The sequence below is a fragment of the Myxocyprinus asiaticus genome, chromosome 5 (assembly GCF_019703515.2).
Source record: "Myxocyprinus asiaticus isolate MX2 ecotype Aquarium Trade chromosome 5, UBuf_Myxa_2, whole genome shotgun sequence".
Classification (NCBI taxonomy): Eukaryota; Metazoa; Chordata; class Actinopteri; order Cypriniformes; family Catostomidae; genus Myxocyprinus; species Myxocyprinus asiaticus.
Genome location: NC_059348.1, coordinates 10,685,452 through 10,711,163, shown reverse-complemented (window position 1 = coordinate 10,711,163; position 25,712 = coordinate 10,685,452). Strand labels below are relative to the sequence as shown.

The 25,712-nt window shown below is 37.9% G+C and overlaps 2 protein-coding genes across 3 annotated transcripts in view; both read right to left on the bottom strand.

Moving 5' to 3' along the window:
- Nucleotides 1-25,712, bottom strand: part of LOC127440769 (gastrula zinc finger protein XlCGF57.1-like) — a 216,730-nt gene that overhangs the window by 82,039 nt on the left and 108,979 nt on the right. The gene's annotated exons all lie outside the window — the stretch shown is intronic.
- LOC127440784 (gastrula zinc finger protein XlCGF57.1-like) lies at nucleotides 101-23,407 on the bottom strand. Its single transcript, XM_051697680.1, has 3 exons — nucleotides 23,298-23,407; nucleotides 7,329-7,457; nucleotides 101-1,440 (listed from the first exon to the last, which is right to left on the bottom strand). The coding sequence occupies exons 2-3, from the start codon at nucleotides 7,438-7,440 to the stop codon at nucleotides 170-172; spliced, it is 1,383 nt and encodes a 460-aa protein (XP_051553640.1). The 5' UTR covers nucleotides 7,441-7,457; nucleotides 23,298-23,407; the 3' UTR covers nucleotides 101-169.

The following is a 25,712-nucleotide window of genomic DNA, read 5'->3' as shown; positions in this document are numbered from 1 at the left end:
AATCATCACAATTAAAAGAACCAAAGACTTAAACTACTTCAGTCTGTGTGCGAGTTTCACAATTTGAGTTGAATTACTGAAATAAATGAACTTTTCCATGACATTCTAATTTATTGAGATGCACCTGTATATCCTCCACTTAAAATGTGAATTATAAATAAAATTATCATTACAGTTTGCTCACTGACAACTTTGGGCAGTTCTTCTTTAAATGTCTCCCAAGAGTACCTGATGAGCTGAAACTCCTCCCACATTGAACGCAGTCATATGTCTTCTCTCCAGAATGCACTTTCTCATGTGTTATCAGGTGTTTTGGATAAGCAAAACTCTTTTCACAATGTGAACACTTGTAAGGTTTTTCTCCTGTATGAACTCTTTGGTGCTGTTTCAAGGTGCTGATTCGGGCAAAGGCTTTACCGCACTCTGAGCACATATGAGCTTTTACACCAGTATGTATCGTCTGGTGTTGTTTAAAATACGCCAGCTGATTAAAACTCCTTCCACAAAGAGAACACATGTAAGGCTTCTCATTTGCATGAATATTCAAGTGTCTTTTAAGGTGTGATGAACAGACAAATTTTTTACTACACTGATCACACTTAAATGGCCTTTCTCCAGAGTGATAGCGCAGATGAACAGTGAGATGTGATGCCCGAGTGAAACTCTTGCCACACTGAGAACAGTGTTTTAATTTCTCTCCTGAATGACATTTCATATGGGCTCTCATGGTTGTTTTATTTGCAAAACTCTTCCGACACTGGAAGTATGTGAAAGGCTTCTCGCTAGTGTGAATTCTCATGTGATTATTGAGGCTTGTTTTATTTTTGAAACTCTTTCCACACTGAAGGCATGTGAAAGACCTCTCTCCAGTGTGAATTCTGACATGCTTCTCAAGGGTATTTGTTTCTGTGAAACTATTTCCACACTGATGGCATGTGTAAGGCTTCTCTCCAGTGTGAATTCTGTTGTGCCTCTGAAGACTTCTTTTTTGTGTGAATCTCTTTCCACATTGGAGGCATGTAAAAGGCTTCTCTCCAGAGTGAATTTTTATGTGAATATAAAGGTTTCCTTTTTGTTTGAAACTCTTTCCACACTGAACGCAAGTGTATGGGGTCTCTCCAGTGTGAATTCGCATGTGCTCCTTAAGACTATTTTGAGTGAAACTCTTTCCACACTGCTGACATGTGTAAGGTTTTTCTCCAGTGTGAATTCGTATGTGTTTTTTAAGGGCTCCTTTATTTGTGAAACCCTTTCCACACTGAGGGCAGGTGAAGGAATTTGCTGTTTTTGTTCTTCGAGTCTTTTTATGTGAGCGTTCCTTTTCAGTCTGTGAGCCACTAAAAGATTCTTCACCACTTAATAGTTTATCAGGTGTCTGAAACTGATGTTTCATCTCCACTTCATTCAGTTCTTCACTTTCCTCTTTCAGCTTCATCAAGTCTAAAATGAAAATATAAAATAGTCAAAAATGTGAATTGCAAAAAGATAAAAAGAAAACAAAATAATTAAAATCAGAAGAAAGCAACAGAGGTTGAATATTTCTTTGTTTGTGATCTTTTTTTTTTATACTAAAGCAGGGGTGCCAAACTCAATTTCAGCCCGGGCCACATCGGTGTTTATGTGTGCCCTCAAAGGGCCGGTTGAAAATGTGTTAACATGTATTAACAGTAGCATATGTGGAAAACAAAAATTAACCCCTGTAGTATATTAGGTGCAGAAGAATGAACAGTTGCTATGCAAATGACTTTAATCCAGGAGCAAAGCTGATATTTACTTTCCAAGTGTTAAAACTAAGGCACAGAGAGGGGCCCCTGGAATTCCTCAATGTCATAAATTAAAAGATTCTGCTCTGCTAGGCACCAAGGGGTCAAGTTGAGGCCTGCCTCTGGACAATAAAATGGTCAAAGAACAAAGGGCAGATCTGTCCGAACACACTCTTAGTAAATTCCCCACACTTAATGATTATCACATGAGAACTAACCATCTCAACAAAGAGACCTAAGGGCAGAGGTGATGGTCAGCATAAAACCTCACATGATATCGTCCTTTTTCAAGACACAGAAATTTAACAGACTTACTGGATCTGAACTGTTGAACTTCTCTTTAGCAGGACAAAACTAATGCTCATAACTCCAAATGTACAAATGAACTTTTCAAGTGTATACAAGTGTATCTCAGGACATCTCATCTTAATCCATAAACTTTTCACACAAAATCACAGTGCTTTGCTGGATAGCCCTATAAAATGCACAGAATCTACCAGTTTGGAACAAAATGTACACAATATTGCTAGATAATTCTGAAAATAATGTTATGACCTGTGATCACTATTATAACTGACAGATTAATGATTATAGCCTGGTGTACCTTTTAAAATATGTGTAGTGATTTGTAATCACTTGTAACTGACAAATCGATGATTATAATCCTTAATCTTGTATTATCCATTTTGTAAAACCAATGAATTAACCACTATGATTTGTAATCAGGTATTTTCATGTTTTGTTACTTACACGTTGGATATTCATGAAAGTATGTCATATTTAGTATGTAAAGGCTTGCTTGTTTACGTAGAGAATGTTGATGTTAACTAATGTCATGTCTCTTGCACCGTTTTCAAGACATAAAAGTTCATGATTAAATATTGCCCTATTCTGAGCAGGAAACGGGAGTCTTCACAGACCAAGGCTCATAAATCACCAATCAGAAGGCAGGACAGAAATTACCATGTGCCTCCGAAAAGGCATTTCTGATTGGCCAATCTCAAAGCAAAAACTCTGGAACCAAGGAAGAATGCCCTCTTCTTCGGGATATTCTCTCTTCTTTTGCTTCTTCACTTCTTCTTCAGCTCCTCTGTGCTCTTGCCGTCGTAGCTTGCAGACTCACCCCAGTGCCCCTCAACGTCTGTACCATGTAGAAGTCCAAGAAAGCTCGGACGCCAAGTTCCGAGGAAGCGCTTCTCTTCTCTGCGCTATGACCCACACACGTGACGGGAGTCGCGAGTCTTCCATACGGAAGGCCTCGCTTCAAAGCCCGCTTCATCATTCCAGCAACAACCCGACATCCACGATCTTAACAGAGGTCCAAAACATCGACAGAACAACCAGAACTTTTTACAAAGAGCCAAAGAACCAAGCTACGCAAGGAAACACAAGTACATCTCCAGACTTCACTGAAAGTGCTGATGTCTCTTTAATATAATTTGAGTTACCCGATTGCAAATCGGGTTAGACTGAATTAAGTATCGAATGGTTCTCAAGGCATTGTCTACAGACTCCATAAAGTTCATTTTCTCTGTATAGATCAGTTCCAGTCAAGCTACTCTATTCACTTTACTCACCAACCTGTTTCATGTGTCTATGTGTTAGATTAGCTTTTATGTTTAGTTTAGCAATAAAGTCTTGTTTGAATTCAAAGTTAATTTGACTGTGGTATATTCTGATAAGTAACCTCGTCTCTTGAATTTTTCCAAAGATCTTTGCTCCAAAGCTCAGAACCATATCTAAAATATGTATGATATTATTTTCAATAAGCCATGAGAATATATTTATATTACTCCAATAAGTGAACTAATCTTAATTACCTTATTAAAGCTAACTCCTTACAACAGAAATTGTAAGCGGATAAAACGAGATGTTGTATTATGATTTTAATGGTGGAGAATTTTATTATTTATATCAAATGCCTTTTCGGCGTCAAGTGAGATGGCAGCGACCAGAGTCTGATCATTCGCCACTGATCACATGATATTGATGAAATGCCTAATGTTATCAGAAGAGCTGCAGCCCCAAATAAACCCCACCTGATCTATATGTATAAGAGATGTCATAACTTTAATCGGTTAGCCAAAATCTTTGATAATATTTTTACGTCTAGCTGGACTTTAACTCTTACACTCGCTTGGATCTTTGTCCTTTTTAAGAATCAGACTGATCCGAGCTTGTGTCATGGTTAGTGGAAACTTTCCATTGTTTAAATGATTCCATATACACTTCTAACAAAAGTGGAGCCAGTTCTATAGAATAAGATCTAAAAAATTCAGCGGCAAAGCCATCTGTAGGCAAGGCCTTAATTACCTCGCCAAGCTCCTCCAAGTTTATCTCAGAATCAAGAGAATTTTTTTGCTCAGTCACCAGTTTAGGGAGTTCTAATGGTTCCACAAAGTTTTTAATATCTTCATCAGTAGACGAAGATGTGGAACTATAGAGATCAAGATGGAATTATCACAAGCATTATCAATATCAATGGCTGAGATAAATATTTCACCACCAGCAGATTTCACTGAGGGAATGGTAGAAAAAGACTCTCTCTGCTTTATATATCTGTCCCCCTACTCAAAGTATGACTGTCTTGCCCTGAATAGCCAAAATTCCACCTTCCACGACAAAATAGTATTATATCTGTATTTCAATCAGGTCAATTCTCTGAGGCCATCAGATGACATTCGGCGCTCCAGCACTGCCTCTGCACTTTTAATATTCCCTTCCAACTCCACGAGTTCTTGTGCTTTGATTTTTTGATGAATGAGGCATACTGTATGATCCAACCCCTAAGAACTGCCTTAAGTGCCTGCCAAGTCACGCCCACTGAGGATACTGAGGACCAGTTGGTCTCCATATAAACATTGATTTCGGCCTTTAACATTTGTTGAATTTCAGGATTTTGCAAAAGGAATACATTAAAGCACCAACTATATGATTTATTTTTCTCCATATGTGGTAACACCTCTAAACACACCAGGGCGTGATCTGAGACTAAAATGTTTCCAATTGAGCAATCAACAACAGATGAAATGAGGGACTAGAAAAAATCTATTCTAGGATAAATCTTATGGACTGATGAAAAAAATTTATAGTCCTTACTAGATGGGTTAAAATGTTTCCAAATATCTGTAAGTCCAAGATTTATACACATCCTGTGAAGCGTCACTATTCTAAGGGCCTTACACACTTTTGCTTCACTATGATCAAGGACTGTGTCCATCAAAAGATTGAAGTCTCCTCCCAATATTATATCATGAGGGGTGCCAGCGGCTTGCAACATCCCTTCGAGATCTATAAAAAAAAAAGCCCTGCTCATCAGCATTAGGTGCGTAAATATTAGCCAAAATCAACCTTTGCCCATGAATTTCTGCTAAAACAATAATGACTCTTCCTAATTTATCTTTAATCTGTTTGAGACATTTGAATTGTAGATGCTTACTTATCAATGTAATGACTCCCCTGCTCTTACTTGAGCCAGCACTAAAGAAAACATGTCCATCCCATATCTTCCCAAATTTTTCAACTTCCTGCAGGGAAATATGCGTTTCTTGAAGAAACACTATCATATTTCTTACATTTAAGAAAATAAATAACCTTCCTTCTTTTTATGGGGTGCCCCAACTCATTCACATTCCATGTGGAGAGAGACAATATTAACATTTGACATTGACATATTAGAAAAAATAGATTGTGTGTCAAAAATAAAATTATAATGACCACATTCCAATATTAGTGCAACAATCAACCCCCGAATTTCCACCAGAACAAATAAAAACTGAAAAGAAAAACGTGCGCACTAACCCCGCGCATGACAGCGCCAACTAGAGTCCATCCCTCTAATCTCAAACAATCAATGTACGCCAACGAGAGACCCCGCGACAACTTTGCCATTGGATTGCTCAAGTCCGGTGTTTCTTTACAAATTTTGTGAGACAGAATTACACAGAAAATAATCTATAAAACAAACTCCAGCCAATAAGAGGCATAAGCACAAAGAGCATGTAGATTCATCAACATGACTGTCCCGAATGTGTGTTCCTCCACAAAACAATCTCCAGCCACTAGCAGAATCAGCACCAAAAAAAGAAAAAAAGCCGTTCAGATACCTCAGGCATTCAAACGAATGTTCAGTGAGCCGGCTCATTCAGCTGTTACTTGAGTGCAACAAATGACCTAATCACTCCAATGTCCTGAAAGAAATATTCCATAAAACAAACTCCAGCCAATAGGAGGCATAAGCACAAATAACGTGCAGATTCGTCCACAAACTGTCCCGAAGGAGTGTTATTCCACTAAACAATCTCCAGCCGCTAGGTGGAACCAGCACAAAAAAAAGGCGCTCAGTTCCTCGAACAGTCAAGTGAATGTTCAGCGAGTCAGGCCCACTCGGCTGCAACATAAGTATCACACAATGACTTACTCCAATGGCTTTGTAAGAGTTTCTTGCATTCCTTGAATCGATCATGTTCTACTCTTGTCGAATTCACAAAATCTGGGAACAAGAAAATGCTGTGGTTCTTCCAAGAAAGCCTTCCTTTACTCCTCGCCTCGTGTAATACAAGATCTTTATCGGATGATCTCAGAAATTTGGCCAGAATTGATCAGGGCCTGTCTCCCTCTTCGGATCTCCAAGCCGGAACCCTGTGAGCTCGCTCGATTTCCAGCTTATGGCCTGTTATGTCAAGCAGACTCGGAAAGAGCCCATCCAGAAATTTCACCATATCTCCACCTTGTTCGTCTTCAGGAATTCCAACAATTCTGACATTATTCTGCCGGCTACGATTCTCTAAGTCTTCCAACTTTTCCCATAGGTGCTCCAAATCTACTTTGGTCAATAGCAGATTAGCAGCTAATTCCCTCTCCGATGACTCCAGATGATCGATCCGTTTCTCAACCTCCACCACTCTTGTAACCATATCAGTGAATTTCGTCTCCATGCCAGCGATCGATCGACATATTACAGCAAAATCCTCCAAATCAGCAATGACCTTCGCCAGCATCACCAATACGTTCAGCAATTCATGCCGAATCTCCTTCACTTCTCCGGCCAAATTGACTCCCTGGTCCGCGGCCTCTAGGGGGGCATCAGCTTGAGCACGTAAGCGTCTTTTAATGTCTCCAGAGCCCGAGGACTTTGAATTCTTTGACATATTGTCTTCCTAGAACCGTTAAGGATCAGGGTGTATCAAATCTCACTGGTTTATGACATGAAAAGTATTAAAACTAGCAAAGTGCGCAGAGCTCGCCGTTCACATGTCCGAACCTCGCATGGCGTCACATGACTCCTCTACATTAGAACTTTAACAGTTTTGTACAGTTAAAGGTTATAATTATTAATTCTATTTAGGACTGCGTTTAGTGTCTATATATCCCAATTTTTTTCTGAGACGGTAATTGTACCATCAAAACTCACATAGTGGCATCCCTAGTATTCTGCAAAAGAAAGTCATACAAGGTTTGGAATGACATGAGGATGGGTAAATGGCAGAATTTGAATTTCATGGTGAACTGTTCCTTTCATACCCCTCAGTAATCAATTAATAAAAATCAAGAATGGGCACCAACCTTTTTGTTCCTCCGTGTCTTCATTCTTCAGACTGAATGGTTCTGAAATACAGACATCTTCACACTCTTCTTTCAAAAACTCTTCTTTAATAAACTCCATCTTCAGCAGCATGGCTAGCAGATTTAATCCTAAGTGTCAGAGAGAGATTGGAAAGTTATAAAAATTTTATGGAAAAAAACAAAACATAAAAGACCTAAGTGAATCATTAATTTATGGAACACACGTTTCAAGGGGCCAGAAAAACCTGAACTACAGGATGATCACATTCTTCAGATGTTCAGAAACATGAAGTAAAATATTTAAATTCTAGGAAGAAAACCAACCCATACCAAAAAGTTAAATCTATTATTAACTAAACCAGAGACTCCAGGGGGTATGTGTAACTCAGGGGTACTTAATCAAATCAAATCCCTTTATTGTCACTCAACCATATACACAAATGCAACAGTGGGTGAAAGTCTTGGGTGCTGTTCCAAGCAACATAGCAATATGACAATTACAATAAACATCTGATTAACACAACACAGTTTACACATCTTGTTACACAACACAATATACACCTAATAATGTACAATATACAGTACACAAAGACTATACACAAAAAATAATTAAAATAAATAAAATAATATACAATATACAGTATACACAAAATAAGAAGAGGCTAATAAAGTGCGGTGCTGACATATGTATCGTGAGCGATCAAGAGTTCAAAAGTCTGATTGCTTGGGGGAAGAAGCTGTCATGAAGTTGACTGGTGTGGGTCCTGATGCTGTGATACCGCCTGCCTGATGGTAGCAGTGAGAGCAGTCCATGGCTCGGGTGGCTGGAGTCTCTGATGATCCTCCGAGCTTTTTTCACACACCGCCTGGTATAGATGTCCTGGAGGGAGGGACGCTCACCTCCGATGATGTGTCTAGAAGTTCGCACCACCATTTGCAGGGCTTTGCGGTTGAGGACGGTGCTTTTTCCATACCAGGCGGTGATGCAGCCAGTCAGGATGCTCTCTACAGTGCTGGTGTAGAACCGTGTGAGGATGTGGTGGTTCAATCCAAACTTCCTCAGCTGTCTCAGGAAGAAGAGGCGCTGGTGAGCCTTCTTCACAAGGCCTCAGTGTGGACGGACCATGTGAGTTCCTCAGTGATGTGGACACCCAGGAACTTGAAGCTGCTGACTCTCTCCACTGGTGCTCCATTGATGGTGATGGGACTGTGTTCTCTGTCTTTTCTCCTGAAGTCCACCACAAGCTCCTTGGTCTTACTGACGTTGAGGGAGAGGAGTGTGCACCTCCTCTCTGTAGGCTGTTTCATCATTGTCAGTGATCAGACCTACCACAGTCATATCATCAGCAAACTTAATGATGGCATTGGAGCTGTGTGTTGCCACACAGTCATGTGTGTACAGGGAATAGAGGAGTGGGCTGAGAACACAGCCCTGCGGGGCTCCAGTGTTGAGGGTCAGTGATGAGATGTTGCTGCCCATTCTAACCACCTGGCGTCTGCTTGACAGGAAGTCCAGGATCCAGCTGCACAGTGAGCTGTTTAAGCCCAGAGCCCAGAATTTCACATCAAGCTTGGTGTTGAATGCTGAGCTGTAGGTTGTGGGTTCTGTGTGGAATTCTATAAGGCTAATGCAAATGCAATCACTCCTTTGTTGCTTAGAATGGTAAATCGTTCGATTGAGAAGAAAATATTTCCCGACTCTTTGTGTGAGGCACATATATGCCTTTTGAAGAAAAAAGATAAGAGATGTTACAGAGCCCTCTAGTTACAGGCCTATAAGTCTCCTCAATTGCAATCAAAAAGCAATTGCCAAGATTTTGGCCACCCGTTTGAATAGAATTTTAAACTATTCATAAAAATGCTTTATTCTTCCCCTAAATCTGCAATACTTACTAATTCAGATAGGTCTGTTTTCTTTCCTCTTCAGCGTGGTACACGACAGAGCTGTTGTCTAAGCCCACTGTCATTTGATCTAGCTTTAGAACTGCTGGCCATCCATCTTCGTAATCATTTTGAGATTAGGGGTATATCATGTGGTCATTCTGAGGTTAAGCTGTCCTTATATGCGGACGATCTGCTTTTATATTTGAGTGATCCTTCTTCTGCTTTGCCATTTTTAATAGAATCACTTGAGGTTTTTGGCTCTTTTTCTGGTTATTCTGTTAATTGGGAGAAGAGTGTATTCATGCCCTTGGGTGAAGGGCTGGATGCTCAGTTTCTGAGGTCATTAACTTTTAGAATCACAGACGATCACTTTACTTATTTAGGGTTAGTCATTCCTAAAAATTTTAAACATATTTTCAGTCTAAATTTCACAGAAGCCATAAGTTAAAAATATCTATTGATAAATGGAGGGTTCTTCCATTATCTTTAATTGGTCGTGTCAATGCTATTAAAATGGTCTCTCTGCCTCGCTTTATCTTTTTCAGAACCTGCCTATATATTTGCTACATTCTTTTTTTAAACAATTAGATTCTGTCATTTATCCATTTATTTGGGGCTATAAAGCGCATAGACTTTCTAAGGCCCATTTGCAGAAGCCGAAAGAGTTGGGTGGTTTAGCGCTACCTGTTTTCCATCATTATTATTGGGCTGCTAATGCAAGGGCTATGATGTTCTGGTGGATTAGCGATCAAGCTGCCGATAACTTGACGGACATGCATCCTAAGTGGCTGTACTTGGAGGCTCGGTCAGTTGTTGGTAGCTCCATAGCTGCTATTCTTTTTTCCAACCCTGTATCTTTAAGGACGTCACAATTTAAAAACGTTGTTGTGCTCAATTCCCTTAGAATTTTGAATCAATTGAAGACCGCGTCGAATATTACGCGTCATTCGGTGCTCATGCCCATTTGTGATAATCATAATTTTTTGCCTGGTCAGTCAGATAAAGTATTTTCACTGTGGAGATGCAAAGGACTGACTACGGTTAAGGACTTTTATATAGATGGAAAATTTGCCACTTTCAAACACTTGTATAAAACCTTTGATCTTTCCCAATCACAATTTTCCGATATCTACAGGTGCGCCACTACATAAAACATTTACTGAGTTTCAGAATTTGCCTCAGGATCATTATATGTATGATCTTTTGGGTTAATCTCCTATGGTCAAACATTTGGTGACACGGTTTGTTTTTTTGTTTGTTTCTCATTTTGCAGCATCACCTCAAAGTAGCATGGGAAAATGATACTGGAATTAATATCTCAAACAAGATTTGGGAAGAAGGACTGAAGCGAATTCATACCTGCTCTATTAATGCAAGACTACAACTTACACAGTTTAAAGTGTTGCATAGGTTACATTATACCAAAACTAAACTCAATATAATTTACCCTTCAGTATCCCCGTTATGTGATAGATGCAAGAGCTTAAATGGGACGCATACTCGTACTTTTTTGTTTTGACCTGAGATTTCTGAGTTTTGGAAGAATATTTTTCAGTGGTACTCGAATGTTTTTGGAGAGGATATCAGTCCAGATCTTGAATGAGCTTTGCTTGGATGTTCTGACCCTATATTAGCATTGACACATTCTCAGCAATTGCCTCTTATGTTTGGTATGGTGGTGGCTAAAAGGGTGATCTTGATGGAGTGGAAGTCCACTTTACCACCCAGTTTTCATAAATGGCTGGCTGAAATGGTTGCTGCCTTCAAGCTCGAAAGGATTCGTTTTTCTAAGGTCGATGCTTCTAAAAAATGTGATAAAATCTGGGGCCCCTTCCTTAGGTATCTTTTTAAGAGTTGAAATTTGCTTGGGCACTTATGTAATACGGATAACTTCACTCTTTTATTCCTTCACTCCATTTTTTACATTTTGTTTAAGTATGGCTTTATTTAAGGAATACATTTTTCACTGTATCTGGTGCGTGTTCGGGTGGTGGGGGGGGGTTCCTTTGTGTGTTTATTTTATGTATAGCATACTTTTTGTATACATTTTGTGAGACTTTGATCTGTTTTATGTTTGTATAAAAACTGTTATAAATAAAAAAAAATAAAAAAAAAATTCACTCGATTGACTAAGGTAAAATCTTTCACATGTATTTTATTCTGCTTAAAGGTGCACTCAGTTATTTTTTGTATATGTTGTCTTGGACACTGATACCTAGAGGAGTGTATGCAGCATCATTCAAATTAGTGATGAACTGAAATAAAAATTCATGGCCGAAACAAAAACATGAAAATTATGGACACACTTGGCCAGAAAACCAAAAATGTTTTTTTATTTATTTTTTATTAGTCTTTGTTTGGAATGATTATTAAACATAAATATAACAGATTACACTTCGAAAACACACATTAATACCATAACATTTAAGCGTAAACAACTAGCAAAGGGTGTGACTTTTCTTAATATATGCAAATCTTTACCCTACAAAGTGATAATAAAATGCATATCTTCCTATTATTCTAGTAGTTCTCCATGTATCTGTCCAGTCATCGACGTTGTCAAAACTGAGTTTACTCGGTATACCAGTACTAGAGCCCAACCGATATGGGATTTCTGAGAACGATACAGATTTTAGAGGGGGGAAATTCACCGATCACCGATATGGTGGCCGATATAGTTAATTTTTGAGCTGGAATGAAAACAGACCTTTTCTATGTGGATTTTTCACCGATTTTGCACCGATGACTATGCAAAGGTACTCAGAAGGCTGCTTTCTTAAATATTTTTATCAAAGAATATTTGACATTATTATTATACATTGTCAACAAATTCTAGAAATGAACACTGAGAAAATAAATAATAAATAATAATACAATAAATAGCTTAAAAAACATCAGTACTGTATGTTCAGTATCAGTCAGTTGCTGACCATTAAAATAAAGAATAAATTAAAATAAAATAAATAGCTAAATAAGCATTAATAGTACTGTTTAATACCAGTCAAATGCTGACTATAATAATACTGCCGAGACGAGAGATAAACAGCGGCAGAAGTGTTACACCGTATTCTGCTATACAAGTTCAGGGGAAACTTTCAACAGTGGAAAACCAGACTTTTAAATATTACATTTTATAAATGCAATGACTGGAATTGTTCGGTTGAAGGGGGTACCAAACTGCGAATCCTGAACAAAACAGTTTGGTGAATACATGTTTACACATTAGCTTCCACTCAGCTGACAAGCAATGAAAGTAGCTACGTGATTAGCTAGTTAGCTATAAGCTCGTTATCACGGAGAGTAAAAGATGGACCAGCATTGCGTCTCACCAACTAGGTAACAGCATTGCATGAAATCAACACTCAGACACAATCCACCACCACACCGTTGTCTGCTGAGCTGCAAAAAGATGCTCTAATGTTTACCTTTAAATCTGCTACATTACTGACTGCACTGAAAAACTATAGCTGGCTAACAGCAAACAGACATGAGTGACATGGTTATCAGGGACAGGGTTAACGTTATATTAGTTATAATGAAAAGGGAAAATGATGGGGTCATTGTTTATTAACTTTCCAGTATGTATTTCACAAACTAATTAGCAACTTAACGAGACACTGCTCAACTCCGCCCTGTCTGCAGAGCCACCGTCAGCTCATTAAACAATGGAGTTGGAGCACGCTCGGCTGGACATACTACATAATGACACCAATTATAAAGCATTGTTTTCTGCATTATATGTTCTGAAATAAAGTTAATATCTGCGCATATCAGTAAACATATACGTCGATACCGATATATCGGTGAAAGGATAATATCGGCCGATAATATCGTGATATTATACAGAGTGATCTTTAAACAGCGTAAGGATGTCATTTAATTATTAAAATTATAATTTGTTTATAATAATCATCATTTTATTTAATTAAATGAAGGATGTCATTTAATTCAATCATTTGCAGTCTACACACGCTGCATGCTTCAGAATGAACAAGAGGTACCGCTGTTCTCTGTGTCATACTTCTCGCACTCATACACAAACAGATCACACATGATGCACATAGTGTGTGTTTCTCAATTCTAAGAAAGCAGAGAACAGACTTGTGTGTTTATGAAGACCAGTCTTGCCAAGCTGCCTTGGAAGAACGAACTCGGAAGGACAGGAGAACGCAGAACGCATCTATTGCAAGCTTTGAGATGTGCTGCGATCTTCCTGTTGTGCAATTAACCGTCACAGAACATTTGAATCCAGTGAGAGAACAACTGGCATTATCACACCAGTGACAGCGTTAATATCATCAAACCAGGTGTAAACACTAGTTTTCTCCATGTTTATTACTGTATTAAACTGATGCCCAAAAAAGCAACAAATGTTGACAGAGGATAAAGACTCTCACGAGCTGTCAGACTTTCACAAGCTTACAGCGGGAAACTCTTGAGGGAAAAAACTAAACGATAAATGTCCTTTTTCTAACACCGTAGTACCGAGTTTTTGGCCACAAGTCTCCATATGATGCTGTTTGGAGTGTTTTTGAAGCTGCAGCCACAGACCTGGACGAGCTCACAGATACTGTGACATCATATATCAGTTTCTGTGAGGATATGTGCATCCCTACCAGGACATTTTTATCATTCAATAACAATAAACCATGGTTTACAGGAAAACAGTTTCGTCATGCCAAAGATGATGCTTACAGAATTGGGTTTAAAATCTTGTACAACCAGGCCAGAAACACACTGACTAAGGAGGCTAAAAGAAGCTACTCTGAAAAGCTGAAAAAACAGTTTTCAGCCAGCGATCCTGCATCTGTGTGGAAAGGCCTGAAAAGCATTACCAAGTATAAGACCCCCCCAACCCCCACGCTCTGTAAAGAATCAACAAATGGCTGATGAACTGAATGTGTTTTACTGCAGGTTTGAAAAGCCCAGTCTCACACCCCTCACACACCTGGCGTCTAGAAACAGCATTCTCATATATGTGTTCCTTTTTTCCAGGTGGGAGAGAGCAGTGAGTAGTGTAAATGCAATGGCATCATCAGTGGAGCGGTTGTTGCGGTAAGCAAACTGCAGTGGGTCCAGTGAGGCAGGCAGCACAGAGCAGATGTAATCTCTGATTAGCCTCTCAAAGCATTTGCTGATGATGGGGGTGAGAGTAACAGGACGCCAGTCATTTAAGCAAGTGATTTTGGATTGCTTTGGTAAAGGCACAATGGTGGATATTTTAAAGCATGTGAGGACCACAGACAAGAAGAGGGAAAGGTTGAAAATGTCCGTAAAAACACCAGCCAGTTGGTTCGTGCATGCTCTGATGACATGGCCCGGAATGCCGTCTGGACCTGTGGCTTTACAGATGTTCACCCGATCCGAAGGATCGGATTACATCTAGTACAGAGACGGAGAGTGAACTAACCTTTGTAGCTTCGGCCACGAGAGCTCTCTCCATGAGGGCAGTGTTATTTCCCTCGAAACAAGCAGAAAATGTATTCAAGGAACAGTTCACCCAAAAATGAAAATTTGCTGATAATTTACTCACCCTCAGGCCATCCAAGATGTATCCGAGTTTCTTTCTACATCAAAACAGAATTTAAGACTTTTAGGATTTCATTTCAGGCCTCCTCCTCTAAACAATGCAAGTGAATGTACATTTTTTTGACGGTCCAAAGTGCATATTTAGGGTGCATCAAAATAATCCACACGACTGCAGTCGACAAATAAAGTTCTTCTGAATGCAAACGATTGATTATTTTGAGAAACAAAACAATACTTATATACTTTTTAACTACAAATGTTTGCTTCGGAAGAACTTTATTTGTCGACTAGAAAAATATTTTCTATTCGTGTGGAATATTTTGATGCACCCTAAATATGCATCTTGGACCGTCAAAAAATGGAGTACATTCACTTGCATTGTTTAGAGGAGGAGGCCTGAAATGAAATCCTAAAAGTCTTAAATTCTGTTTTGATGAAGAAAGAAACTCAGATACATTTTGGATGGCCTGAGGGTGAGTAAATTATCAGCAAATTTTCATTTTCGGGTGAACTATTCCTTTAAGCTCATCAGAAAGAGAGGCAGCAGTGTTCACGGTGGAGTTTTTATTCCCTTCGAAGTCCGTGATGATATTAATTCCCTGCCACATACTTCTAGAGTCAGTGGTGTTGAACTGTCCTTCAAACTTGTCCCTGTACCAGCATGTGGCTGCTCTTATGGTTTTGCGGAGGGTTTCTTGTCAGGGTAGATCCGTATTGTTTTGGTCGACACTACATCATCTATGCACTTCCTGATGAAACACGTTACGGTATCTGCGTAGACCTCGATGTCGGCATCAGAGGCGGACCTGAACATCTCCCAGTCTACGTGAACAGTCTTGTAGCATAGAATCTGACTGGTCCGACCAGCACTGATCGCGATTAAAAACGTGATATGGTGGGGGCCTGGGTAGCTCAGTGAGTAAAGACACTGACTACCACCCCTGGAGTCGCGAGTTTGAATCCAGGGCGTGCTGAGTGACTCCAGCCAGGTCTCCTAAGCAACCAAATTGGCCCGGTTGTTAGGGTGGGTAGAGACACATGGGGTAACCTCTTTGTGGTCACTATAATGTGGTCCGCTCTCAGTGGGGCACGTGGTGTGTTGATGCCACGGAGAACAGCGTGAAGCCTCCATATGGTAACACACTCAACAAGCCACGTGATAAGATGCATGGGTTGACGGTCTCAGATGCATAGGCAACTGAGATTCGTCCTCCGCCACCCGGATTGAGGCAAGTCACTATGCCACCACGAGGACTTAAGAGCGCATTGGGAATTGGGTATTCCAAATTGAAAAAAAAAAGAAAAAAAAAAAAAAGAAAAACATTATGGCGTCTCCTGTTAATCCAACCGCAATTTGAAAACAGACGATTCAGACAGTCACAAAAAAAAAAGTGCGTGCATGCTTACTAAGATTACTACAGTAACCTGAAAGAAGAACAGACAGACGCGCATTGTGCACATTCTTTCATTGAGTTGCGCAGTGAATCTTAACATAATGACAAAATACGATACATTATATTTTGATTATGCAATCTTTTGTACATTTTGAAACGGATTATTTTATAACAGCCTATAATAATGAATAGAGGATACACTGGAACAACAAGACGCAATGCAGCAGCCAAAGATGTTTGTCAGACATGTTATTATATTCACAGTTACGTACATGTCATTGTCCCATGATTTCTCGACGAGCAATTAGTCAAAAATGGCCAAAATGCCCATCCCTACTGGGAATGTGATGAAAGAAATAAAAGCTGAAACAAATTTACTATTATTCTGACATTTCACATTCTTCTTAAAATCAAGACGTGATCCTAACTGACCTAAGACAGGGAAAGTTTTCTACAATTAAATGTCAGGAATTGTGAAAAACCGAGTATAATTGTAATTGGCTATGGTGTTTGTAAACTTCTGACTTCAACTGTATGTAAATTCACTCAGATTTACTTCAATAACTGTATATACCCCTACCTTGCACATATATTACCACTTGCACATGTACATACGCCATTCTATTTTATATGTCACATTTTTTTTGTATGTCTATTAATACTCTTACCTTGTTTTATATTCTGTGTCTCACTGTTATGTTCTGTGTGTACTTGCTTGTTTTTCCTATCACCAATCAAATCAGCTCATTCCGATTCTTCGGATTCTGATCCTCGATTTCAAGGACATCTGGGTACTTTCCTGCATTCTCAGTACTTGTGTTCTTGAGGACTGTAACTGAACTTCGGCAGTGAATGATCACATAGAATGAGTCCACGAGAACGTAAGAACAAAAGAATGCGAACCTGGTTCTGGCAAGATGGCAAGCTGAGCACATGTGGTTTTCCCAGCTCTTCAGCAAATCTTGAATTTTATACACGAATCAAAGTTTTAGTTCATCCTAATTTAAACTTGTTTGTTTTATTTGTTCTTTGGTAAGAATTTCGAACGCAATGTCAGCAAAATAGGCTTCTAGCCACCCAAAAATTATTAATCGCTGGACACAAGGGAACAGCTAAAAAAGCTTCGGATGCTAACACTGAACACGAATATGCCATGGAGATTGATCACAAGTATAAACGCAAAGAACACTTATCCTTACAGAACACCCCAACCAAGGTTTCATCTAAGAAACTGAAAGGTGACAAGGACCTCGAGATTTCCAACGCAGCTCTCCTGGAAGTCTTAACTGCCAGCTTTGCTATACAAGATGGGAAACTGAACAACATTTAAAGCAAGATTAATGAGAACCGTTTACGTGAACCTGTTGAAGGCAGTGGAATTCAATGTGGCAGAAATTAAGGATTGCAAGACCAAAATAAAGTTGTGCGACAAACAACTTCTGCCCTCCTCTTGCATGCAGATCTGGCGACCCGAACATCGGAGCTGGAACGCTATAAGAGAAGATGGAACCTCCGAGTGATCGGAATGAAGGAAACTGCAGATGAAAATATCCAGAGAGAAACTGTCTCACTGTTAGCTGAAATTGCTCCTCATCTGCAGCACAAGCTTGACGACATTGTTGACACAGTTCACCGTGTCAGCCCCAAGAAAAGGATAAATCCAGGCAAGTGATCATTCAATTCAGCATGTGGAAATACAGACGAGTTCTGGCGTTCCACCAAGTTCTCCGATGTTTGCAAAGCCAGGGGAATAAGGTTTACCAAGGACTTATCCAAGGGAGATCGAGAAGCTCGCGTTGCACTGTGGCCGAAGATCAGCGAGGCCAGAGCTGTGGGGAAGAAAGCATACTACCGCAGTCCTTATGGCTGTATTGAGGGTGCCCGAATTGTCCTGGGCACCGATCCCAACATCTAACTCGCCTGTTATTTTTTTCATAGTGTTGGCGAAGAGGTGTAAGTGGGAAGTTTCGCTAAATATTTTGCTGTTGAGCGGCAAACATAACAGTGCTTTGTTTAAGGCAGACGTTATTTGCTATCTACAGGTATTTCTTTAGAAATATTTTCCTCTTTTTGACTGACTGAATTTATTTATTATCTAATTTTCATTTATTTATTTGTTTTGTTCATCAGTTAAATGTTGCCAGTAAAGTCATATTTTTCCTGTATTTCTTTAAACACAAAGGGTCTTTGCAATGCTGTCAAAAGTTTTTTTTTTTTTGTAAAAACAAAGGTTCTCATTGTACATTTTTGCAAGAAACGCACTCTAAACCTGATGATGTTAAGTTCTGGTCAAGTCAGTGGGGGGATAAAATGGTATTCAGCCAAGCTACTATGCAGTTGCAGGGGTAGCAATATTATTTAACAACCTCCCAGGCAAAATTGTGAAGAGAAGGACAGACTGCAATGGTCACTGGGTCTCAGTTGTTCTAAACATTGATGGTGTTCTGTTTATTTAGTTTAAATGTGTATGGCTATAATAGTACCTCCCTTAATGACAAATTATTTTCTGAAATCTCTGCACTTTTGTTTGAATTGAGGCTTTTGTACCCAACTGATAATATTATTATAGGAGGGGACTTCAGTATGGTTATGGATGAGGCTTTAGACCATTTTCCACCTAGATTTAGTAACTCACACCCTAATCCTAACTTCCTAAACTTCTGTTTGAACACAAATGTAGTGGATGTTTGGAGGACTGGAAACCCAAATTTAAAACAATTCCCTTGGTTCAAGCCAAATGGTAACTGTAAATCTACAATTGATTACTGTTTAACTTCTTCCAATTTAATTGACTTTATCAAAGATGCCTCCATCTCAGCAACACCCTTAACAGATCATTGTTGTATCTCTTTATCTTTTCAGTCAAGCAAAGGAGAATCACATAACAAGGGTTACTGTAAATTTAATGATGATTTACTAAAACACAATTTCTGTTCAAAAATAAGATCAATGATAGAGAGAATAAAGTTAAATGAGGAGCTTACTTAATTCACAAGTAAATGGGACTATTCTAAAACATAAGATTTGGGAATTCTCCATTCATTTTAGCAAAGTCATTTCTCGGATCATTTTTGAGTAAAACTAGAACACAATTGGAGTTCGAGCATATGAGAGAGATAAATTATTTATGTAATAGAAGTGAAATGGATGAAGAAACCAAATCTAAAATTCTGTCCTTACAATCCAAAATTTATGATTTATACAGTTGCAATCGAAATTATTCAACCCCCCCAAGACAGTAAGGATTTACAAAGGTAATCTTTTCTGATGACCCAGAATTTTTAAACTATATCAGTTGAGTGACACATTCAAAGTCATAGTGTGTATATTTAACCTAATGTTTGTAAATAGCACGATTTTTTTAAAAATATAGCCATGTCATAATTATTCAACTCCTATTGCATGTAGCTGCTTCTTAAATATGTAAGGCTACACAAGTAATTGTTTTAAAACAAAATTAAGTCATCAATCTGCAATGGCACTTATTTAAGTTTTAAAATGTAAGTTTAGCGTTGTAAGCAAAAATGTATTTCTATGCAAAAAATGCAATTAAAAATAAGCTGTCACAAAACCTAACAGAGGAGATTATTTCATTACACAAGAAAGGTCATGGCTAAAAGTACATTTCCAAGGCACTTCAATTTCCAATAGACAAAGTTGGCAGCACCATTCATACATTTTTTAAATATGGTACAACAGCAACCTCCTTGGGGTGTGGAAGAAAGCAAAACTTCAAGGGAAATGTTGACAGTTGACTGAATATTCAAGAAGTAGTTAGGAAAGACTGTGGAGTCCTGGAAGAAGGTTTTATAGACGTATGACACTAAACTGAAAATGAGTTTTAGACCCATGGGTCAGCAGTACATCTGGAGTAAGATGACAAGGTGATGACAAGAACAACACCATCCCCACAGTCAAGCATGGAGGTGGGTCGGTCCTGTTATGGGGGTGTTTTGCGGCTGCAGGAAACGGCTATCCTGACTATGTGACTGACACCATGGATTCTTTCAGGTATCAGAATGTCCTTAAATGACCCTTTCAGTCCATCATTAAAATCCCATTGCAAACCTTTGTTGGGATTTCAAGGAAGCAGTGGCAGCACAGAAACCAAAGAATGTCAATGAGATGGAAGCTTTTGCTCATGAGAAATGTGTAAATATTCTAATAGAAAGGTGTCCGAAGCCTGAGAACACTTACCTGAAACATTTATTTGCTGTTATTAAGGATAAAGGATGCTCCACAAATGATGGATTTTGGGGGTTGAATATTTTTGACATGACATTTGTAGAGAGAATTAGTAATTTTTTATTTTAAAATTTGTTCGAACTCTTTGTTCTCAAAATCACTCAAATCTGTATTAAAGACTTACTTTGTTTACTGAGGTTTTAGTTGATGTGTTTTAATTCACAACACCAGAATGTATTGCTGGTCAGGGGGGTTGAATAATTTTGACTGCAACTGTATATCCAAAAGGAGAAAGGAGCGTATGTGAGATCTAGAGCAAGATGGATAGGAAAAGGTGAAAAAAGTACTTATTTTTGCAGACTTGAAGAGGCGACAGGAAGAAAATACCATAAACTCACTTTATATTAATGGAGTTATAAATGACTGCCTAAAATCCATTTCTTCAGAGCTTCTTCAATTCTATAGTTCGTTATATAGCTCATCTTTCTCAGCAATGGATTGCTATGCTTTCTATGATAGAATTCATGCTAGCATACCGCAGATAGATCATAAATTTAGAGATTTATGTGAGATTTAACTTGATGAAGCCATAGGTAAATTATCTTCAGGGAAATCCCCAGGCCCTGATGGCCTTACATCTGAATTTTATAAATTCTTTTGGGAGAATATGAGGGAACTACTATTTCAAGCCTTTCTTGAATGTATTCAGAATAATTCCCTAACTTCGCCCATGAAGCAAGACCTGATTGTTCTTATACCCCAGCCAGGCAAAGACGCTAGACAAATAGATAACCTTCACCCTATTACCCTACTTAACTGTGATTATAAGATTTGAACCCATTTATTTGCCAACAGACTTCAGGATTAGCCCAAATAATCAGTGAATCACAATCTGGCTTTATGAAAGGTAGATCAATACATAATAACATTAGACTAGTCCTAGACATTTTAGATTATTATGAATGGATTGAAGATGATGGCTATATTTTATTTTTGGACTTTAGGAAAAAAAATTGACAACTGAACACAATTTCATATTCAGTTCTCTTGAAAAGTATGGTTTCGGTAACAAATTTATCTCTTTTATAAAAATGTTATATATAGCTCTATATCACTTTCGCATGGGACATCCCAGAGATTTAATATCTTAAAGGGAATTGGGCAAGGATGCCCCATTTCTCCTTTCCTATTCATCTTAGCTGTAGAAATGCTTGCTATTTTGATTAATAAGGACAGTAGTATTGACCAGCTGAGTGTGTTTGGAAGACAAATTGGTATTAGTCATTTGGCCAATGACACAACACTCTTTTTTAAAGGACAAACACCAGATTGATAAAGCTATTCATTTAGTTAATTTCTTCTCCAGAGCATCTGGTTTACACCTAAATATAAACAAATGCGAACTAATTGCAATTCATGGTTACGACTCCAACTCTTTATGTAATATCCCTGTTACAATATTTAGGTGTAACTATTACTAAAGACAATAATCATAGCATTCAAGAGACTTTTGTGGACATATTCCTAAAAGCAAAAACTATACTCAACAGTTGGCTACAAAGAGATATCTACATTTTTGGAAGAACACTTTTAACCAAAGTGGAATTGCTTTCTAGATTCATTTACCCAGCATCCTCATTAGCTATCCCACCTCATTTAGTATAGGAATGTAATAATGCTATCTTTAACTTTATTTGGAAAAATAAGCCTCACTATATTAATAAAAATGATTTGGTACGCAACTATGAAGAGGGGGGCTTAAACGTTATTGATTTCGAAATAATGAACGGAGTCTTAAAGACTCAATGGCTAAGATCCTTTCTTCATGATAAAAATGGCTTATGGTTCACAGTCTTTTCTTCAGTGTTTGGAAAACTGGGTGGTTTGGAGTTTTTGAGATTTGAGCCTTTCATCAGCAAATGCTTCTGTGTTGGAAATTTTCTCTCAACTTTAGTCCCCACAAACTTGTATTTGGAATAATCCTTTTATTGAACACTGTAACAAATCTTTATTTTATGAAAACTGGATTAAGTATAATATTCTTTCTTTACTGGATATGATGGACAGCCATGGTCATTTTTTCAGCTACAATGACTTCTGTTTGAAACATGGATTTGTATGTCATCCTAAGCAGTTTTACACCGTTGCAAATGCCATACCTCAAAACATGGTGATACTGCTTAAAGGTACTCTTACATACTCTTCTGTGACATTCTCTCTCCCGGCTCTATGTTTGGGCAATTACTCTATAGAGACCAAAAGTGTTACAACATGCATATTAGAAGTGTTTTCATTGACAGACTTCATCCAAGTCGGCTTAGACGTCACTACATCTTCAATGATGTTGAGTCAGAGGAGTTGCAAGAGATAAGAAAGACTTTTCCAATATTTCCAAAAATGAAAGAACTTCACTTTAAAATAATGAACGACATTTATCCGTCTAAGGAATTCCTCAGGTCAAAATTTGGTATTGGGGAAAATCCCCCCCACCCATCCTTTGTTCATTTTGTAAATGAACTTAAAATTCTTGCTTTGTCCCTCCGCTTTTTCTTAAATGAAGAAGTCACTACATTAGCAAATATACTGAATGATTTGAGCGCTCTGTAGATCTCTTTGGCCCTTTGTGTAAACTCATCCATTTATTCATACTATTACTTCATTTATTTATGTTTTTATTTTCTTTTTTGTTTATATATATATATATATATATATATATATATATATATACATACATACACACACTTTTTTTTTTTTTTTTTTTTTCCCTATTGTCACTTATACTGTGTGGTTATATTCAGTGTCTGCCTTGTTAATATCTGTTTCTTTGTTGCCTGTTTGTTTGTACATTTATCTGGTTTCAATAAACACACACACACACACACACACACACACACACACACACACACACACAAAACAAAGCACATTGAGAAACAGCCAATGAGTTGTGTTTAGTGTGTGATCAGCTGTGAACACTCACACAAACTCCTCCGGTGCAGTTCTGAGATCTCCACTCGCAAGTATTTCAGCATTTCTCTTAGAATGCGGACCTTCTTAAAAACGACCAAACAGAAGGAACTCAAAGGTCTGTCAAAATAAAAGTTGTGCCAAAATAAAAGCTCTGTTTAGCTAGATGCATTAAATTGAAGACATTATGACAAAAAATAAAATTATAATATTATTATTATATAGAAAAATGCAATATTCGAAGTAATAGCAGTAATAACAATAATTTAATAATGAATGGTTTTATTATTATTTATAATAATAATAGGACAATTATTAATAAATGTGAGCAATATCACAAAAAATAAGTGTGCAGAATATCAGCAAAGAGTGATTCAGCCGTAGCAGCCTTGTGCCAGAGGTGATCAATATTTTTCATAAATGTTTTAAGTTATACTGTGAAGTTCTGTTATATAATTTTATTTGAGCAAAAAAATAGCTTTTGTTGTTGTTGTTGTTGTTGATGTTGAAAATTAATCATATTTTATTTGATTAAAACTTTGTATTCATTTAATGAAACACTGTTTTGATAACATTTAATAAAACATAAAACATGGAATCCAGAAAAATTAAAATGCAGAATTTGCAACGGCAAGACCAAATTGGTCTCTGTCGCTCCAAACACCCTCTGACTGTCACGACTCACGTTACATCACATATACTCAGAATTGTATTCACATGCTTATTTGTTGAATAATCATTTTATTGTACACCGCAACAAATCTTTATTTTATTAAAACTGGATTAAGTATAATATTCTTTCTTTACTGGATATGATGGACAGCCATGGTCATTTTTTCAACAACAATGACTTCTGTTTGAAATATTTGTTGTTTAATTCATTTTTATATCCATTAGCAGCCTCTTTATCCTCCTCCTGCTCACTGTGCAACAAGTCAGAATAACTACCGTAATGACTCTAGAAAATGGGCAACTTAATATTTTTACACATGTTTTAAAACAAACTGGCATATTCATCTAAATAACAAGATGTCTGGAAGTTTACATTCGTGAATGCTTACAATTGCCACCAACTCACCCTCCAGTGGTCACACTGTTTGCTTCAAGGGCTGAGCAAACGCTCATTCGTTAGAGTATCAGTGTATGCGTGCAAAAAAGATCGCCCTGAATCTAGGCACGGTCATGGACTTAAGATGAAAATCAGATCTAATCAGCCGATTTAGATCAGTGGCCGATCGATCGGTGCACCCCTAGTTATAGATACAGAAAACCTAGTAAGCAGAAATATTAAATTTACCTCAATATGCTTCTTCAAATTAGAGGTAGAATTAATGCTGATATCTTGACTGGCTTGAGCAAGCTAAAATTACATGACACGATCAAGCAATTGGCCTTCTTCATTGTGAAAAGCCCTTTCAGGTGCGGCCGTGGATGTTCAGGTCCCTCCACATCCATCATGATAGCAGTTGAGTAGTTTTTAGGACAGTTACTTTTACTCTACTCACACTACATTTTTTGGGAAGTAACCGTACTTTTACTTTAGTATGAATTTTTAGTACTCTTTCCACCCCTGGTGGTTTTTGACTACCTCTGTATGTGTTTTTTGTGATCCAGTCACAAAACATTTTGCACCCTGTTTACAATTATATTTAGCTCTGAACATTTGCGATTGGATCATCTGAAAGGCATCATATTACCAACTGTAAACAGGGTCTAAAATGACTGCAGCCGGAGCTAGCGAATGCTATAGAACGGTTTCCGACAGACGTCCCACCCACATTCGTTTCCCCAGTAAGACCCTCAGGAAAAAGGTGGATACATGCTGGCAAAACAGTTTTTTTTTTGTTTTTTTTTTTTAGCATAATCTGAGTTAAAGAAGCACAATTTATGATAACAGTGTTGTCAGATTTTACTGCTAATTTAAAATATGTTCTTTGGTTGTAATCTTGACCTAATGTCTTGGAGATTTTGGTCCCGTTCAAGTATAGGAGCTGCACTTGTATGCCACTTGTTCAATAGAACGCAACAGTCTGGTTCCAGAAGTAAAAATCCCATTTATTTCTTCTAAAGACAAATTGTTTTAAACCTTTAAAGGTGTCATGCAATGAAAAATCTTTTGACATATAAGAGGATAACGTGATGGCTCGCGACTTATTGAATCATAATATACAGTGCATCCGGAAAGTATTCACAGCGCTTCACTTTTTCCAGATTTTGTTATGTTACAGCCTTATTCCAAAATGGATTAAATTCATTATTTTCCTAAATTCTACAAACAATACCCCATAATGACAACGTGAAAAGTTTGTTTGAAATCTAAAAAAAAAAAAAAAAAAAAAATCACATGTACATAAGTATTCACAGCCTTTGCTCAATACTTTGTTGAAGCACCTTTGGCACCAATTACAGCCTGTGAATACTTATGTAC

What these genes read in the sequence shown, in the direction of transcription:
- LOC127440784 (XM_051697680.1), bottom strand. Translation starts at nt 7,440, where the DNA reads ATGCTGCTGAAGATGGAGTTTATTAAAGAAGAGTTTTTGAAAGAAGAG. An exon ending in AGACACGGAGGAACAAAAAG is followed by an intron (nt 1,441 to 7,328) that starts GTTGGTGCCCAT and finishes TTTTCATTTTAG; the next exon opens with ACTTGATGAAGCTGAAAGAG.